This window comes from Ahaetulla prasina, chromosome 4 (genome assembly GCF_028640845.1).
Source record: "Ahaetulla prasina isolate Xishuangbanna chromosome 4, ASM2864084v1, whole genome shotgun sequence".
NCBI lineage: Eukaryota > Metazoa > Chordata > Lepidosauria > Squamata > Colubridae > Ahaetulla > Ahaetulla prasina.
Window position 1 is genome coordinate 89,242,263 of NC_080542.1, and position 21,027 is coordinate 89,263,289.

At 35.9% G+C, this 21,027-nt stretch overlaps 2 protein-coding genes across 2 annotated transcripts in view; one reads left to right on the forward strand and one right to left on the reverse strand.

Moving 5' to 3' along the window:
- Positions 1–21,027, forward strand: part of CAPN7 (calpain 7) — a 111,661-nt gene that overhangs the window by 81,087 nt on the left and 9,547 nt on the right. The window lies entirely within an intron of this gene.
- SH3BP5 (SH3 domain binding protein 5) overlaps positions 1–21,027 on the reverse strand; it is a 60,340-nt gene that overhangs the window by 14,878 nt on the left and 24,435 nt on the right. Inside the window, exon 2 of the mRNA XM_058180021.1 lies at positions 14,994–15,122. Within this exon, the coding sequence (XP_058036004.1) occupies positions 14,994–15,122 (129 nt within the window). The remainder of the gene's footprint in view (positions 1–14,993; positions 15,123–21,027) is intronic.

Sequence of the window (21,027 nt, forward strand, 5' to 3'; positions counted from 1 at the left end):
AGCAGCTGCACTTAACACTTCACATAGCCACAAAAAGCTCAAAAACCAACTTTCACACTTTACACACACACCTAACACACACACACACACAATACAGCTTTCTGAGATTTTGTGTGTTTGTGTAGAGTGAAACATTACAGAAACACAACAAATCTCAGAAAGCTGCACAAATATTTTATTTTATTATTTTATTTTATTTTATTTTGGACTTCAAATCTCAGAGTTCCTCAGCTAGCAAAGCCAGCCAGTTGATCACCGAGGAAATAGATTAGCTGACCGATTGATGCTGTCTGGCTGAAACTGAAACTGCTTTCGGGCTGTGGCCATGCGTTCCTCAGTAATCAGGGAAGTGCCTTAGAATCTTTACTCTTACTTGTAGAAAACATGTTTTCTACAAGTAAGAGTACAAGTAAGGTTCTGCTGTTTTTTACTTTTAAAGGCCTGTTTCGGCTGAAGCAAAACCGGCTTTTAAAAGTAAAAAAAAAAAACCTCTGCAGATGGTGCGGCTCAGCAGAGGCAGGGGCCAGGGCCAGGGATTTTTGCTACCGGTCCTCCGAACCAGCAGCCACCATCGCTACCGGATCACGCGATCCCTTCCGATCCGGGAGCATTTCACCCCTGCTACAGACCCCTCACATCCTGGACATAAATAGTTTCAACTTCTACCTCAAAACTATGCTATAGGGCACTGCGCACCAGAACAAATAGACACAAGGACAATTTTTTTTCAAATGCCATCACTCTGCTTAACAACTAATTCCCGCAACACTGTCAAATAATTTACTAAGACTGTATTACTATTATTCTTCTCTTCCTTACTAATATCTATCTCTTCCCACTTATTACTATAACCATGTCACTTTATCTTTCAATTTATATTGTTTTTATTTGCTAGTATGATTTGATAGCTTATTAGTAACCTTGACGATTACTAAGTGTTATAACTTTTTATTCTTGATGAATGCATTTTATTTTCCCTATGTACACTGAAAGCATATACACCAAAGATAAATTCCTTGTGTGTCCAATCAGCCAATAAAGAATTCTGTTCTATTTCTATTTCTATTCTATTGCCAAGCCTTCAGAGTATCTGCCCAAACCCTTATCTCTCTTTCAATGGTATCTTCCCATTCCATTTTTAAATCTCTTAAGATACTTTTTCCCTGATTTATTCCATTAGTCATTATAATCCTTATAATCTTCTTGTTCTTATCTTCTTGTTTTGTTTGCTGATTTGTCTGTTCTGTCTTTTCCTCCATTCTTTCTGTTGTCTCCTCCTTTCCTGGACATCTTGATCTTTATTCATTGGCCCTTGTAAAATATTTTCTATTTTCCCATCTATGCTTTGCATTAAATTGTTTACGTCCCTAAAGTTCTTTGTCATAGTATCCTTAATGCTTTGGAACATCAACAGTATTTCTTTTGAACTTCTACTCATATCCCCCATGTGGAGCATCTCATCTTATTTTGATAAAGTCTACTCTTACTCAATAATCCAAAAACCATATATTCATGCCTAAAGTTGCTCCTCAAAGAATACAATAGTCACAGTTCTTTTATGTCCCAGGATTATTCCATCAGATGTTCAGGTAGTCCAGGAAGCTCTCCAAATATCTCCTTGTATCGCCTCTATGAGTTTAGACAAATATCTTAGCATTCAAATATTGCTTTACTGAGGTATCTTCCTTGTTCTCACAGTTGAACCTATAGTCATAGAGTAGATAAATATAGGACAGTAAGAATCAGCACAGGAGAGGGTGTGGCTAGCAGCAAGACGACACATCCCTTGGGAGGTCTGGGGGACAGCGCCGAATCCAGCTGCTGGGACAATCCGTTTGGAACAGAATCATCTTGAACAGGCAAGGAACAAAAAGAGTGCACTCTGCTGATCTCAGGGAGTCCACAAACACCCTGATTGATCCAGAGAAGGCTCCAAAACCTGACAGAGTGGAAAAGATGGCTATTGTGTGCCGGACTGAAGCTGGGGCAGCCACAGGAAAGACGCATTGAAGAGAGAGACTGTCAGTGTGATCAATCTGGGTGAGAGATTTCCAACTCCGAATTGTTTTCTAGAAGTGGAGTTAAGAGTCCCCCTGGGAAGTAGCTGGTGGAAGTGGGATGCCTAAAAGGAGGTGGATTTGTTTTGTTTTTTTAATCCACCTCCCCTGCAAAGTGGTGAGAAGAGCTTTTAGAGCTGGCTTGGAACGGGAAGTTTGGCTGGAGAAACTTTTAGAAAAGAATGAAAATATTCTGTACTAAAAGTGGGACTGGAATCTCAAATATATTATTGGATTGGAGAGAAGTTTTGAATTCCATAATACTTGGATAAGCTAAATTTCCTTTTTTGCTACTAGTTTATTTTATTTTTCTTAAAGACTAAACCAGATATACTGTTTGAAAGAGAAAGGACAGAAGAGAGAGTAGCAGAGCCAGAGTGCCATCTATGGGCAGACGTTGGAAGTGGAAACTGGGAGCTGCAGCTGCAGATAAAACCTTGAGAAATTGTGTAAATAAAGATATGAACAGGCTATTAGAAATAACCTTGGTGTTACAAGTTGTTCAGACTAATAACTGAGATAAAAAGCGTAAGACTGAAACCTGTTCTCTTTAAATAGCTTAGCTCTTGAAACTCAAAGGGAAACATAGGCAGTAAAAGACTATTTTTTTCCTTTTTTCCCCCTCTGGCTCTGTGAACTCTGTGAACCCTTTCTTAGGCAATATAAAACAATTGGGTTTGGTGGGCCTATGTGGATTACAATTTATCAATATACTATCCCTTTTGGCTGTATATTAAAGGATTAGGGTCTGAAGAACCCAAAGAAAATAACAAGCATAAGAAGGGGAGTTAAAAAATTGAAAATTTTGGAACCTTTGGATTTTTGGATTATGGTAACTTGTGGTTTTTCTTTTGTTTTGTTTTTTGTCTACTCTGTTTTCTTTTTCTTTTTTTCTGTTTTCATTTTTGGATTATAATTGATTGCTACACTCTCTTTTCCTTGTGGATTACAAATTCTAAAAAGATTCAAGATGGGAAAAACAATGTCAGCATTATCATCAGCATCCTCCTCAGCAGCTTTGAGCCTCTCTGGACAAAGGACCTTGGATGCTCTAGTACAACAAGAAAAAGCAAATGCAATATAGGTAGAATTGAAAGGAATGATCCAATTATTGCATGATGATTTCAAAGAAATTAAAGAAAAAATAGGGAAAGTAGATGATAAATTAAAGAAAGTAGAAGATAAGCTAGAGAATGTCCAACAAATGATGGCAAATAATGAACGTAGAAGAAAAGTAGAAGAAAAAGTTGAACATGTAGAGAAAAAAGTGGATGAAGTTGATAATAGTCTTACATTAACAGACAAAAATAAAGAAAGAATAATAATCTCATTGGAAATGAACAGGGCTGACTATTACCTGTGATTTCAGAATATGGAAGAAAAAAAAGGAGAAAATTTAGCAGAAATAATGTCAGAGTTATTGGCAGGAGCCCAATGAAGGCAGAAATTCTACAAAGAGCAAGAGACAAGGCTTTAAAATATAAGGAGAATGGAATAGTGGTACTAAAATAGGTCCCGAGGAGAGTAAGAGAAATAAGGAAAGAATATCAATTCTTAACAAGACAATTAATGAAGCATGGAGTAAATTTCACATAGTTGATTCCGGAGGGAATATTGATGACCTGGATGGAGCAAAGACCCAGACTGGATGCTATAGAACAAGCAGGACAATTTTATGAGTCATATTTTGGACCACAAGAGGAAATGAGAATAAGTGACAAAGAAGAGCCAAGACAATGAGAAGGAGAGGTGAAGAGAGAAGTACACAAAAAAAGAAGATGAAAGAGACTGGTAGGAAATAGCAATAAGAGAGGGGGCAAGAGCAAAAGAACCAAGAGAGATAAGATTAGAACAACAAAACCTATCTACAAATAACTATGGAAGAATTCAAATTAATATAATATTAATATAAATGGACTGAATTTGGTAATAAAAAGGAAAAGGACTTTCCATAGACTAGAAAAATTAAAATTAGACATAATTTATTTGCAAGAAGTACACATAAAAAACAACATATGAAAGTATTGGAATATCCTTAAATTGGGACGTTATATACTTCTTTACCACTATAAAAGAAAAACCTTATATATAAAAGAGACAATAAATGTTAAACAAATTTTTATGAATGAGGAAGAATTTTGATAATGGAAATAATGATGAATAACAAACTGATACTTTTGGTAGCAATATATGCACCAAATGTTAACCAAGAGGAATTTTATAGAAAAGTTCATTTAAAAATAACAGAATTTAGGTATGGAAATATGTGTGTCCTGGGAGATTTTAATGCAATTGTGGCTATAAGAAGTAGAGGCGGCTTTGGACTACCAAACTGGAAATTGTACTATCAGGTTGCTGTACTAACATGGATGAAAGAGTGGATTGTACTGAGGACTATAAGATTACTGACTTTGGAAGGACTTGATTTACAATTGAGGTGGCACGCTTTCTTATGATATGGGAAAAATAAGATACATGGATATTTCCAAAGACATTACATAAGGAATGCACTAATGTCAGTGTGGGAGAAAACTAAACAACACCACTATTTGAGGATGCCAGTTTGGCTTTCAACAATGGAAGCATTGATTCACCCAAATATTATTAATAGGGAAAATATTGTCAGATATAAAAAGATTTTGAGTGAAAAGGGAGAACTTAAAACAAAAGAAGAAATGAGTGAGCAAAGGACTGATATAATGTGGTATTCACAAGTGCAGATACAGTCTAGATATGAAAAAGATGCTAAAGTACAGGGTTTTTACAAAGAATTAACAGTTAAATAAAATCTTAACAGGAATAGAAGAAAGGTTAATAAAGAAACTGTAGAGTTACTTACTGGGTATAAAATTGGAATAGGAACAAGTAAAAGAGACAATGATAGCATGGGCGAAAAACTTTTGTTATACGATAGAACTAGATAAATGGCAGAAATTGTGGGACAGGAATTATAAATTAACAATGTCAACTGCATATAAAGAGAATTTGTATAAGATGTTTTACAGATGGCATCTTGCACTGGCAAAGATGTTTAAAAATAAATCAGCTAAATGCTGGAAGTGCCACCAAATATCTGGATCTTACTATCATATGTGGCGGACATGTGGAGAAGCAAAGAATTAATGGACAAAAATTAAGACATGGTTGGAAGAGATGGTACAGCAATGTATTGAGTTGAAAACAGAAATATTTCTGCTAGGAATTTTACCTGAAATGTATAATAAAGAGAATGTATATTTAATTATTTATTTATTAACCACAGCTAAAATTGTATTTGCACAACATTGGAAAAGTGAAGAAATTCACTACTGACAAAGATGATTAGGGGACTGGAGGCTAAAACATGAACAGTTGCAGGAACTGGGTATGTCTAGTTTAATGAAAAGAAGGACACATAATAGCAGTGTTCCAATATCTCAGGGGCTGCCACAAAGAAGAGGGAGTCAAACTAATCTCCAAAGCAACTGAGGGCAGGACAAGAAGCAATGGGTGGAAACTAATCAAGGAGAGAAGCAACTTAGAACTAAGGAGAAATTTCCTGACAATTAGAACAATTAATCAATGGAACAACTTGCCTCTAGAAGTTGCGAATACTCCAACACTGGAAGTTTTTAAGAAGATGTTGGATAACCATTTGTCTGAAGTATTGTAGGATTTCCTGCCTAGGCAGGGGATTGGACTAGAAGACTTCCAAGGTCCCTTCCAACTCTGTTATTCTATTTCTATTCCCATTGATAAGGTGGTTAGGAAAATATTAGAATGTGCAGAAATGAACAGATTAACATTAGCAATTATGGAGAAAGAACAAACTGAATATTATATGATATGGGAAGAATTTTATCAATGGTCGGAGAATAAAAAAGGAGTTTGGAAATGTTTAATTGTTTAATATACTATAAGTTTAGAGAAATATTAATGTGAATGTGAATGATGTTGCAAATGGTGAAAGAAGTTGCACAGAGATGCTTGTACCCAGATGACACACTGCTTAAGAAAAGATGGAATGTTTATATCCTTGTAATTGAAAAAAAATTTAAAAAGTAAGTATCAGCACAGTTCTCCAAATAAATATTTATTTTTCTTATCAAAAAATTTCCAGGCTTATAGAGTATGGTATATTTTCATTCATCGGTAGATGGCACTCTCAGTTTAGGTTTCAGCATTGTCTCAGTTCTAACAGGTATTTAATCCAATTTTAATTTGATTTATAAAAGCAAAGTTAATTATTAAAGTAAATAGATCCAGCATTTTAAAATGCCTTTCCAAGATAACGCCTGTCCAATTTAACCATACAATTTTCTATGCTTTGGAATTTTTAACTTTTTCCCTCTTAGTTCCTTTTTTTCAGGTCTGTAGTTTTTCTCTATGTGGTTATTTGCCATTTTAACAAATAGTTAAGAGTCTCTTCTGAATTTTTTTTCCTCTTTTCTTTTTAGGATTAGGTTTTAGGTAAAAAAGAAATCATCTCATTTAGTTCCATTCACTGTTCATTTACACTGCTCCTACGCTTTCTTTGTTGCTTCGGCTGTCCCAGCTTCATGGCAGCCATTTTTGGCTGTCTCTTTTCCTCATCGTGAGGTAGAGAGAAGAAAGCCCTGAATCAAGTGGGAGAGATTGCAACTCTCCATAACCTGCAGGGCACCCCTTTTTTCTTCACCGCTCCTCCAAGATGGGTTTAGCTCCTTTCGGAGCCCTCTAACGGGGAGAACTTGGTGTGGGAGCGTGGAAATCACTCCTCACGTCTGATCTCACCATGACGTCAGCCGGAAGTCCAGCAGTAGGTGGATTTTGTGCTATCTGTAGCTTTTAGGTTATTTTAAGGATAACAACATATGTAGAAAATGATGGTAGTCAAGCTAGGAGATGTAAGGGCATAAGTCACTGTCTTCAGTGTCATCTAGTCCAGGAAAGGTCAAAACTAGCAAGTATGTTGAAGCTGATGAAAGGCTCCTCTGACTGCAACTTTTACTTCCTGCTCTGATGAGAATTGTGAATGTAGGAGACTCTCCTAACTGTTCATCTCTGTGGCTACACAGAGAGCTCACTTGACGAACAACAAAAGTAACTTAAAACATATTCTTCACACACATTAGAAGTAAAAGCAAAGGTAGGTGTAGGTCTATGAGGAAGAAAAAGTGGTGGATTGGTAATAGGGTAATGATGACAGATCAGAATTGCTCCTTTTCTGCTCCCCTATCCCCAAGAACGGTGGTACTGCAGTGGTTAGAATGCAGCATTGCAGGTTAATTCTGTCGACTGCCAGCAGTTCAATTCTCAGTGGCTTAAGGTTGAGTCTTCCTTCCATCCAGTGGTGGGATTCAGCTGGTTTACACCAGTTTGGCAGAACCAATACCTAATTTTTTATTGAGTTTGGCAAACTGACTCCAAAATTGCCAGACTATCATGCATTCATGTGCCTCCAATCCCTTGCTGCTAGAATCTGGCTTTGCAGCACGCAAGGGGGTTGGAGGCACATGAGTGCACACTAGTCTGGTGTCTCAAAACAATGGGGGGGGGGCTTCCCCTGCTCCTGGGTTTTTGCTGCCAGACTGTTTAATTTTCTTAAAATAGTCATTAGGGCAGAGAACCAGTTGTTAAATTATTTCGGTCTCACCACTGGTTGCATGCATATTTACAATATGATAAAGTTTCATATAGATGTCAGAAATAATTTTGTTAAGACATGTCATTGAGAATTTGGAATAAACTTAAATCTAGAATATGTTCAAAAATACCTTTTTGGCCATTCCCATAAGAAGCACATTATAGAAAAAAATGGCAACTAAATAAAATAGTTAAGGTATATTGAATTGCTAGAATACACTCAATTTAAAATAAAATCAAGAGGAGATTTAGTATCAGAAGGGTATAAATAACACTGTTTTTCATTTCTCAGAAAAAATTGAACTTGATTTAAAAATTAATCACTAAAAATGATTAAAACAAATCAAATTGCATATAAGTGATAAACATCTTATTGCTAAAATGTACAAAGTTTTGTCAAAAATAAAAACAGAATACCAAGAAGTTAAAGACTATGAAAAAATGGACTAAATATTTCATATTCACATCCATTCATTTGTATAATATACAAATACAGCAGTGGGAGTACAAAGTACAAAGGGGTTGAAATTTACATTGTGCTACAATCTTAAAAAAGAATTTTTATAAAAAGATGTATAGATGATTGTCAAAACTTCAAATATAAACACCAAGAAGTTCTGGTAGAACATACATTGCATCTATGCTGCACAAGCTGCATTTGTTTCTGGATCCAATTCAAGGTTTTGGCATTGCTCTTTAAAGCCCTATGTAGAATGTGACTGCGCTATTTGAGGGACCACCTTTTCCTGATTTCATCTGCCTGCTCCACCAGATGGACATGTTATGGGTTCTGTCATCTAGGAAGCTACATCTGATAGGCCGTAGATGTAGATTTATACATGTAGATGTAGATTTCTGCTATAGTCCCTGCACTGTAGCAAATTAATTCTTAATGAACCACTATGCATTCTGGCAACTTTTGAAAAGGGCAACAAGATCAGAACAGCTGTAAGGGAATAGACAATATGGATTAGACCAGAGATGTCAAACACAAGGCCCATGGGCCAGATCCAGCCCACGATGTGGTCAGATCTGGCCTACTGGGCTATCCTGGAAAATGTAAGGGGCCGGCCCATGTTGCTTCAGCCCAGTCTACCCACGTTGCTTTGGCTCAATGCAAAGGGGAAACATTGGGCCAGCCCTACTTTGGCCCGGTCTACCCAATGCAAAGAGGAAACATTGGATCAGTGTGGCTTCAGCCCCGTCTACCCAATGCGAAGAGGAAACATGCCAGCAGTTTGGTAAATGACATCAAGATGGCCCTGCCCACCCTGTTGGCCACACCCACCAAGTCAACCACATCCACCCAGTCGGCCACACCCACTCAGTTGGCCATGGCCAGCCGGTCTCTTGAGGTCAACCACAGCCCTGATGAAATTGAGCCCTTAGTGAAATTGAGTTTGACACTCCTGGATTAGACTTTTTAGCTTTGGAGAGATAGAGAAAATATCACACTTTCTTCCTTCTGCAGAGACTGCAGAAATATTATTCTAAAATAAGTAACAAACACAGAGCACAATAAATCAATAACTGAGAAGTATATTAGGCAGTATTTCTAATTCATATTTTTTTTGAAAAACAAGTTTTATTAGAATTTTTCTTTCATCATACATATTTTATGAATAAAGTGTTGACTGGGTCACATCTTACACATCTTATATTTATCGATCTTTATAATCTATTCCAATCTTCCTATTTTTCCATATTCATCTCTTTTATATAATTATTTATCATCCGATTTATTATTGGATTTGACCAGAAGCATCGTGGCAAGACGGTCACGGAACAGCGAGCTCTGCAAATTCCCAGGCCGACAAACTGCCATTTGAGGGGTCTTTGGATCAGAACTGTCCTGTAAGGAAGTGAAGAAGGAGAGGCACCTCAGATGACTAAGAGAAACCGGCAAATTCCTCGGAGGTCAAAGGAAAGCTCTTCAACTCGGCAGTGGCTATAGCAGCCATCATTAAGCTGGGGCAACCAGACCAAGATTTTGAGCAGAAGCGGTGATTTGGATGGAACGTTGAAGTCAGGGGAGTGAACACCAACTCACAAGAAAATACTTTAATTTGACATTGGCAAAAAAAAATATTTGGCGGTAGAATAGTGGCTAAACTAAGAAGGAATGTAAACATAGTAAAATAAGAGAAACGGAAGCAGTTACCCTAAGATCTGAAAGAAATTTGGCTTTTCAAATTGAATTGGAGACCCCTCAAACAGAAGGTGGGGAAATGAAACCCTTAAATAAAGTTGGAGAAGTTTGGAGATTTTTAAAATCTGTTTCTAAAATATAAAAAGAAAGCTGGGGGATTTAAAATTACAACGTGGTGAAATCTCTCTAACTTGCTCTTCCCCTGTGAGTTGGACTTAATTCAGTTGGGACATAAACTTCAAATTGAACTAATTGGAACAGTTAAAAAGTAAAAGCAAAATAAAGTGCGGCTTTAAGAAAAAGAAACAAAATGGATACTTTCGTTAATTGTTGATTAGAACTGTGGATTGGAAAGAGATACCTTCAGATGGAAGGGAAAATTACACTGACTAACATTTGTTGTGGAAAATTCCCTTGCTGAAGCAATAAGGCTGGTGAGAACTAAAAGGGAGGATTTTGCCTGCAAGCTGTTTGACTTTGATAAAATAAAAATACAACCCCGAAAATACAGAATAGCACAGGAAATAATCGAAATGATGAAAAAGATGCATATGACTTTAAAGCGAGAAATAAAAGAAATAATTACAAGACCATATGAAAAACAGAAATGAGAAGAATTTGGAGTTGCACTGGAACTTACAGCAAACAAAGAAACCATGAAGCAAGAGAGAGCGTTGGAAGACAAAGGAAAAAATATTGATGATGAATTAATAAATGATTATGAAATATTAAATGAGGGAGAGGTGAAGGGACTTATAAAGAAGGGGAAAATAAGAAGGGAAATAGAACAAAGAATTTAGAAGATTACACTGGGAGCTGCAGTAATAAAAAAGAAATTTTTAAAAGGGGAATTAGGATAGTAGATGGAAAAATATTGCAAACAAGAAGGGCAAATAAAAATAAGGAGGGAAGGAAGAGACAAGGAGAGAAAGAAGGAAAGAAAAAAAACAAAATTAAACAATCATCTAGGGCAGCGGTTCTCAACCTGTGGGTCGAGACCCTGTTGGGGGTCGAATGATGATTTGCCAGGGGTCGCCTAAGACCATCAGAAATATGGGAAGTATAGTTGTGAATTGAAGAATCGCGCTCCAATGGTTGACTTCATAAGCCAGCTGCAGGCTCTTCAAATCGCTAGCCGAATTCGGCTTCAGGCGCGATGGATTAAAAAAGAGAAATCTTTGCTCTGATGTCTCCCTTTCAAGCCAGCTGCAATCACTCCCAATTGCTAGCCTAATCTGGCTTCAAGCGCGATAAACTTAATAGGGGAGGAGTCTCCGCTTTAATGCCTCCGTCCTCAAGGCAATCGCAAGCAGTTCAGATCGCTAGCCAATATGGCTTCAGGTGTGATAAATTCAAAACGAAAATAATTTTACGGTTGGGGATCGCCGCATTGTGGGGAATTGTATTAAAGGGGTTGCCACATCATGGGGAATTGTATTAAAGCACTATAAAGGTTGAGAACCACTGATCTAGGGATTAATAGAGAAAAGATAAAAATTGGGGAAGTGGGGAAAAGGAGAGTGGATGGAAATACAGGACAAGCAAAGAGTAAAGAATTTTAAGAGAAAAAAAGAAAAAAGAGGAAAATAAAAAAGGACTGAAATAAATTACTGGTTGAAATACTAATGGAATTTAAAGCACAAAATAGAGTTGGCATTATACTAAATGATTTAAATATTGAATTGGAATTTAAAATGAGGAAAAATGTTTGAAGGTTTTTATGGATGTATTAATGATATTTTAGAAATGATATTATGAAGAAAAACTGAGTTTTTTCTTGTTTTTTCTTTTCTTTTTTTGATTATGATTAACAATCTATGAATTGTCACTGAAATGCAAAGACATGAATGATGTTGATGTTGGATAAGTAGAAGATATAAAAGAATATAATTATTAAATGGGAATATAAGGGTTTAATATAAATGGGGGCAGAAAAAGGGGGAAAAGAGGGGAAATTTGATAAAAGATTAAAATTGGGAGTGAAGGGTAAGATTAGATTTATAAAGAGAAATGTAAATAGGAAAATAAAAATGAGAGAAAATATATTGATGAAAGCATGTAAGAAGTGTTGGAAAAGAACTAAATCTGATATGATCATGTTACCTGGCCGATATTCTGTTCAGAAAAGATGCATTGTATGTTGTTGTTTGTGTGTAAAAAAAATAAAAAAAACTTTACAAAAAATATAATTATTTATCACAAATTAATAATTTTTCACCATTTCCTGTTATTTCAGCTTTTGCTATATTGTTCTTTTTTTTAAAAGTCCATTTTACATATTTCCAATTTCAGCCATAATATTCTTTTTCCATATATCTTTATCTTATCTTAATTCTTCTTAATACATAAACAATGTCACTATCTGCCCTTAATTCCTAATCTCTTACAATAACATCAATTAATTACTTATTTCTCCATTACAAAATATATTTCTCAAAATCCCCATCCGTTTTTAATATTTCAACTTTATCTTAATTTAAATTGTCTTCAAAATTAAACCAAATTGCTATTTCACAGTTCATCTGCTATTCTGTTTTACTATAAGCAATGTACATCATCGTATTCAAATCTTACATTAAAACCCCTTAATTTAGTTGACCATCCACAATTAATAATATTAATATAGTTCCTTTAAATCTACTAATATATACCTTATTTCCCTTCCTCCTTTCCACTAATCTTCCCCTTTTTAACCATTTTCTCTTGGTCTCTCCAAAATTCCACTTCTTGATAATTTTCTCCTTTTATCCCATTCTCTTCTTCTTTTTTTATCTTGATTATATCTTTTCTTCTGAAACTTTTTTCTCACTTTCTCACTTTTAGATATATTATTCGTTAGTTCTCCCCAAGCTTTCTCCTAATCTCTTTTCACTATTTTCCTCTTTATCTTTTGATTGATTCTTTTTTGGGGGATGTTCCCTCCATCCACTCTTTTTTGCCACTGTGGATCCCACTGAAATCATCTAACTGCTTTTTGCGTTCAATTCCTTTTTCTTCAATGTTATTTTCTGGTTCCTCATTTATACTCTCTTTTGCCGCCTTCTCCCTTATTTCCTGTTCTGTGTATTCCAACAAAATTTCTGATTTTTTTATTATCTTTTAGTGATTCGCACATATTTTTAAACATCTCAATTAATTCCTCACACATCCAAGACACCATATTGCCAATTTAATAAATTGTTAAAACTTTTGAGTTATGTTACTTTTAATTAAAACTTAAAATCCATATAGTCTCTCTTTGTTTTCAAATAATGTCCAGTTCAAATATTTATCCAGTCCACTCCAAGTTAAAGATTTGTTATCTTCCACAGCCATTGAGAATCGAAACCAGGCAATGTAGGAAGACAAATATTCCTTAAAAGTTCTCACAGTTTCCAAATTATCTTTTAACTTCCAATAAATATTGTAGTACTCTTTTTCTGCCAGCAGATGTCTCTCTCAAATCCATAATATCTCAAACTAACTGTCAAATCTGTCAAAATGTTTTAAATCTACATAAAAAATACTTTTCTGCTGGTTCTTTTCTTTTGTTATTTTTAGTTTCTCCAAATCCAATTGTAGATAGGAAAACTTTTTTGGGCTTTGTTATTTTAGCCTCCCCTTTGTTCTTCTCCCTCCACAGAATTTCCAAATATGTCAATTAGCTGCTCATTTCAGCTCTGGGACACCTTTCAATGTTCCAATTCGAAATTTTCTTTTACCTGTGAATCACTCACTCAGTACCAGCACTCTGTTCAAACACCGTTCCTGCACAAAAACTTAGTCCGGTTGCCCCAGCTTCAGAGCGGTCATTTTACAATGGCTGCCACCCCCGCCGCCAGTCCGAAGAGCTGCCTCTGACTTTTGAGGAACTTGCCTATTCCTCTTGGTCTTCTGAGACACCTCTCTTTATTCACCATCCCTATAGGACAGTTCCAGTCTGAAGAACCCCCGACAGTGATTTGTCCAGCTGGACTTTCATGAAGCTCGTCAGAGCCCGCTATTTTTCCAGCCAGTCTCGCCACAACGCTTTTGGTGTCTCCATTTCTAATTCATTTTAGAAGCAGATCCAGGAAGTAGCTTTTTAGAAAATCTTCAAAAATAAGCCAATAATACGTTTACTTTGAAGGTTAACATTCAGTCTGTGCCAATTCAGTTTTTTGACAGCTTGGTTGGAAGGCTGCAGTATTTTCAGACTGTCTATCACAAGTTAAGTGAACCCACCTACAATTTCACTGTATGAAGAAACATTTAGATCCATGATGGCAAACCTATCACGAGCATTGCCCTAGCTCAGTTCCAGCGTGCATGTGCGTGCTGGCCAGCTGATATTTGGGCCTTCCAGGCCCATCGGAAGTAAGGAAATGGGCTGTTTCCAGCCTCCAGAGGACCTCCAGGGGGGTGGGAAAGGTCATTTTTGCCCTCTCCAGGCTCCAAGAAAGCATCTGGAGGCTGGAAAGAGCAAAAAACAGGCCTTCCGGGCCCACTGGAAGTCAGGAAACAGACTGTTTCCAGCCTCCAGAGGGTCACTGACCCATTTTCGCCCTCCCCAGGCTCCAAGAAGGGGGAAGCCTGGGGAAGGTGAAAAACGGGCCTACCAGAATCATCATGCCATCATGTGTCAAAAGTGGGGGGAGCAAGGGGGGGTCGTGTGCACATACATGGGGGGGAGCTGCAGGGGGTCATTAAATTATGGGTATGGGCACGTGCACAACCCCCCTCCCATGCTTCCCATGCTTTTGGCACGTGACAGCAAAAAGGTTAGCCATCACTGATTTAGGTGATATCACAATTATTTTTTCCTTTTGCTTAGAAAAGGAAAAATCTACAGGACAGTTTTTTATAAGTCATAATTGAAGAAAAAGAGAAATTCTAGGGCCAATAATTGATTCTATTGTGATGCATTTACAATAACTGCAGTGAAGAAGTATAAATGGATTACTAGTCATTTTGCTGTGATCATTAATAGTAGAGATTGAGAAAAAGAACAAACAAGCCTTTTAATAGATAAGATCCATGTGGGTGGTATTCATCACACTTGGAAGGAGAAAAAAGTCATTGTCTCATAGGAAGCAGTTGAAATACTCATCATAGCATGCAGATCATGTGCTATAAACAATACTATTGCGTTTTTATTATGCCTTTATTAGCTAAAGTTGTATTCCAATCAACTAATTGCATAGTTTTTTCAATTGTATTCTTACCTGCCTAGCAATCCTTCGGGCTTCCCAGTAAGGCTTTGAATCTTCTACAGATTTTCCAATCTTCTTCACAAGTTCATCTAGTTTTATCGTAGCTTCCACCAGAATTGAACGGAATTTCTGACGTGCATCCTACAAAGAAAAACACAGCAAATCCACTAATATATATTCTTCACCAATCACTAGCAACTAGGTAAAATTAGGATTAGTTACCTAGCAGAACAATATTTGTGTAGCTCAATTTCAAACTTAATAAAAATCAATGAAAACCTGAGATAGTGTTAAACATAATGTATTACACTTCCCAATTTTACTAAATTTCTAACACTTTCTGACACAACCTAATCTAAAAAGAGAGAGACTTTTTAAAAGATGTGAATTTTTGTTCGCATAATCAAGTAATCTTCATTGAGCTTTAATCTAAATAAAAAGCAATATTGCACAACATCTGGTCTGTCCTGGGCCTCAAGTCTTAATGTAGCATTGAGACCAACATAAGTATACAATTTTTTATATTTTCAGGGAGAAAATCCTTTGGCTCTTCAGAAACATTAATCCCTTTCCACATTTCTTAACAGGTTACTTTTTCCAAATGACTAACTACTAATTAAAGGAAGGAGGGGAACCCTATTTAATTTCATACCAATATTCAATCAATAGCTTTGCTGAACAAAATTAGGTATTTTCAATCTCTTTTCTTCAATCACCCCTGCTCCTTGTTTTGTATATTACTTCTTTTTCTTCAACTACCTAAAGTAGGAACATGTGATTATTCTTCAATTAGCCAAAATGACCTCGTTAATTGCTTTGTTTAGCTATACAATATAATGCTATTCTTAAATCTAAAACTTGGAGATGGAAAATTCAAAATGGATATTATTCACATCTCCAACAGGCTAGAAGATTTCTGAGCAGATTAACTTATCCAATGACATTTGGAAAAGCACCCAGATAGTGCATATATTACTGACAATACTAAGATAAAAAGCATAAACCGTTCTAAAGGGAGGGACAACTCTGTGGTTCTGTAAGGTTCTGTAAGTCTGTAAATAATTGTTAAATGAGATATGCCCAATTTTATGCCTTTTTTCCCACAGTTGTTAAATAAATCACATGATCATTAAGCAAATCCAAATTCCTCCCCCTGACTCTGCTTGTCAGAAACTGATTGGGAAAGTTGTATATGGCAATCACATGACCCCAGGATACTGCAATCTCCAGTTGCCAAATACCCAAATTTTGCTCACGTCTATAGGGATGCTACAAGAACAGGTTGTAAGTTATTTTTTGCAGTGTCACTGTCACTAAACTAATAGTTGTAAATTGAGGACTATCTGCATAAGCTTCAATGTACCCTAAGCTGATCAAATGATTTTGACATCTGAGGCAAATAAATATCTGTCCTTAGAAACAGACACAAAATAGGAAATTGAAAAATTGCTACTCTTTCACTTTCCCGAAACAATCATCCCATTCTAGGACTGAAAGAAATGTAATGCCACCAATGTTATAAATTTCCAATAGATTGAAGCAATTAATCCAGCCTGCACAGCACTATGAGGCTGCCCCGCCCACATCACCCTGCCCACCACCAGCCTCACCTTTCAGCCAAGTGCAGGCCTTACTTTTGCAGGGAGCCATGGTGAAAAAAGTGGTGTGAGCCCAGTGGGCTGAAACTGGAAGGTAAGGCTGAAGGGCCATCTCAGGGGGATGGGAGTGGACACAGTGAGGCTCAGCCGCCTTTCACTGCTGTAGGCTGGGCAGCAGTTCGGCTTTCCCAGCTGGCCACAACCCCTGATCCCCCCCACCAGTCTTCCCTTTCTCCCATGGCTCGTGGCAGAGAGGAATGCAAGCCACTGTCACTAGCCCACCCACCCCCCAGCCTATATCTCACCCACTGCCCAGACTCTCTGCAGCTGCTGGGTTTCACCTGCCACAGATGCCAGCAGCCAGGGACCATGAGGTTGCGCCACCTGCATTGCCCCTCTGCCAGCTGGCATTCCCCACCACCCTGCAACCTTCGGCTGAGCATGTGCCTTACTTTCACAGGCAGCCATGATGAGCAGAGTAGTATGAGCCCCACTGGAACTGGAAGGTAAGGTCAACAGCGGGGATGGAAATCCACCCTGGACCCACTGTTCTAGGCTGAAGGGCCATGTTTATTTTATTTATTTATTTATTTATTTATTTATTTATTTATTTATTTATTATATTTGTATACCGCCCTTCTTCCGAAGGACTCAGGGCAGTTCACAGCCAATAAAAACAAAATACATATAATACAAATTAAAAACAATATAACGTTGGGAGGGTGCCCTTCCTTGGGAGTGAGCCTCAGCTGCCTTTTGGGCTTGGCTCATGGCTTCTGTGGGGCCTCCCAGAAGGAGGTTTTAATCATCTTTTAAATTGCTATAAATTGAAGTTGCAGATATATGAAGAATTAATTTTGATGTTTAAAAGTATGCGTGAATCCTTATTAGGCAAAGAAGAAACAAAAAATTCACTGAAAGATATAGAAAAAGAAAGCGAAGAGGAGTTTGAAGAGGGAATTGTAAACGAGAAGCAAGAAGTTAACAATGTTGAAGAGAAAATATTAAAAAATAAAAATCAGATATATAATCTTATAGAAATTTTTGGGAATGTAAAAAGAGTAGAGAGGAAAATGGGGAAATTCCCCCTAAAAAAGAAACAGTTAAAAGGGGAAAAGGAAATATCTGGGAGAGACAAGGAAAAGTCTTGGTGAGGGATGCTCAAAAAGTACAACAAAAAAAGATAAAAGGAATCCAGAAGATCTAACATATATATAAAGAAAAAAATAGAGGAGAAGTTAAAGCAAGATAAGGGGTTGAGCAAAAAACTATAAGAAAATGGGAAAAGATTGAGAAATGATGGTTAAAGATGAATGATGATGAGGTAAATATTAGTACATATATATAATAAGGTAGATTAATGAATGGTAATGGGAAAGTAGACATTATAACAATAATAGTGATTTTGATAGTCTTAAACTTAAATTGTTATTGTATTGGTAAGAGAGAAGAGTGAATGCATTGAATATGAAATGAGAAAGAATTATGTAAAGAGAATAATATGGCAGATGTTGAAATAATAAGATATGGTGAAAAATGACTATAAATGATTATATCAAAAAGAATGAATAAAATTTGTTTATATTAAATATCTGAAGATAGAAATGTGAAAATAAGTAAACTGATAATATTATTAATTTTGATAACAATATAAATTAAGATGAAAATTTAAAATGTCAATTGTAAAGAGAATAACAATGTTGAAATCATGTAAGTGATTATTATTGTAAAGAAGAATGAATAGAACTTGTTTGTGATAAATCTCAGCAGATGGAAATGTGGAAATAAGTACTTTAACAACATTAATTTTGATAACAACGTAAATTAAGATGAATAATTCAAATGCTAATGATTAGGAAAAAGGAATTATACTTCCAGAAATGAATAAATATGGTAAATAACTGGAATAATTGAAACTGAGGAGAAATATAAGGCATAAAATGATCCTATTTGTGAATAAAATTGAAAATGATGAAGAATTATGGAAAGAGAACAAGATGGCAGAAGTTGAAATAATAAGATATGGTGAAAAATGTCTAATTTGTGATAAAGGATTATATAAAAGAGATGAATAGAGGGGAAGATTAAAATACATTATAACTATGATTATGATTATGTATAAAATGTATAAGATGTGACCCGATCAACATTCTGTTCATAAAATATGTATGATGAAAGAAAAATTCTAATAAAACTTGTATTAAAAAACAACACAATCTTCTGCTTTCTAGCCCGATGTTTTAATCACTAGGCCAAATTGGACTTTTCTGAGATGTTTCTGATGAGGACAACAGTGCCATACCTCATGGGATATCTCATTTAATGACCATGGTGATTTGCTTAACAATCACTGGTTGTGGGACTATCAAAATTGCTGTCACTAACCAGGACCGTTATGATTTTTACTTAACTACCACTTCATTTAGATATGGAATAGACAATCCTAATTAGGTTTAAGCAATGACTACCTGAACTACTAGTATTATTATCATCATATAAAGAATATTATGATAACATTAAAGATGAATTGGTTGGGGATGTAAAATATATGTGTTGTTTTATTTGCAGATGATACTATATTGTTGGCTCAGAATCCAAATGATTTGCAAAACACATTAAACTGCCTGATGCAATGTGCAGTATAGTTATGAAAATTCATACTTTCAAGACCAAGGTACTTATATTTGATGAGGAAATAAACAAGTCCAAGTTATTCATAAATCAAAAAAATGCACTTGGTTCACGAGATTAATTCATGCATTCTGGTAAATAATTACAAAATATGTAGAAATTGCAAAATTTTAAGATGTGCAGATACTGACAGAAATGTGAATAATATGCAATCTTTTGTGAGTAATGAATATTTGTCAAAAGAAGCAATGTATAATATTGTGCTTCTTATTACTTTGTTATGTATACATGAAAGGTAGATCTGCAGAGTGAAAAAATATAAACAGAAGTGAATGACCAGCATGAAAAAAACACTATATAGTAGTTTGGTCATATAAAAAGTATGAATGAGAACTGAACATATAAAAATATAAAATATATAAAATATAAAATATAAAAAATATAAAATTATAAAAATATAAATATAAAAATATAAAAAAGAACATTAAAAAATATAAAAAGAATGAATGAGAAATGAATGAGAATGCTGATGGACTATGTGCATACTTCTTAAAAAAACTTTCAATTAATATAGCAGGACCCCTAAGCATAATCTTTGATTTAGCTTTCAAGACTAGTTCCCTTCCCAAACTTTGGTCTCTGCCACAGTCATCCCTATCTTCAAAAAAGGAGATCCCAGCCTAGTTGAAAATTACAGACCAATCTCTCTATGCTGCGTCACCTGCAAAGTAATGGAATCTATCATCAACCAATCCATTACCCTCCACCTAGAAATAAACAACCTACTCTCTAATAAACAATTTGGTTTCAGAAAAAAATTATCATGTAACTTACAACTTCTCCATTGCAAAAACATATGGACTACTAATCTTAATCAAGGCAAAGCAATAGATGCAATCTACATTGACTTCTGCAAAGCTTTTGATGGATAAATGCCTTCCTATCAAACAGACAAGTGATCAAAATTGGCAATGCTCTATCAAATCCTGTTCCTGTCAAAAGTGGCGTTCCCCAAGGCAGTGTTCATGGACCAAGGCTCTTCATACTATACATAAATGATCTCTGTGACCTTATCTCAAGTTATTGTGTTCTCTTTGCTGACGATGTCAAACTATTTAACACCATAAACAATACTTCTACCCTTCAAAAAGACCTTTGTATCCGATTGGTCTAAAACTTGGCAACTCCAAATCTCAACCAGCAAATGCTCAGTCTTACATATCAGGGAAAAAGAACCCAAACACTAAGTACAAGCTTGATGGACATTACCTTACAGATGACCCCCACCCTGTTAAAGACCTTGGAGTTTACATATCAAATGATCTAAGTGCCAAAGCCCACTGCAACTACATAGCAAAAAAGGCTCTAAGAGTTGTAAACCTAATTTTGCATAGCTTCTTTTCCAAAAACTCTACACTACTAACCAGAGCATACAAAACATTTGCTAGACCTATTCTTGAATACAGCTCACCTGTCTGGAACCCATACCACATCTCTGAAATTAATACAATTGAACATGTCCAGAAATATTTTACAAGAAGAGTTCTCCGCTCCTCTGAAAACAACAAAATACCCTACACCACCAAACTTGAAATCCTGGGATTAGAAAATTTAGAACTCCGCCGACTCCGTCAAGACCTGTGTTTAATACAGAGAATCATCTATTGCAATGTCCTTCCTGTTAAAGACTACTTCAGCTTCAATCGCAATAATACAAGAGCAAACAATAGATTCAAACTTAATGTTAACCGCTTCAATCTTGATTGCAGAAAATATGATTTTTGTAACAGAGTTGTTAACGCTTGGAACACACTGCC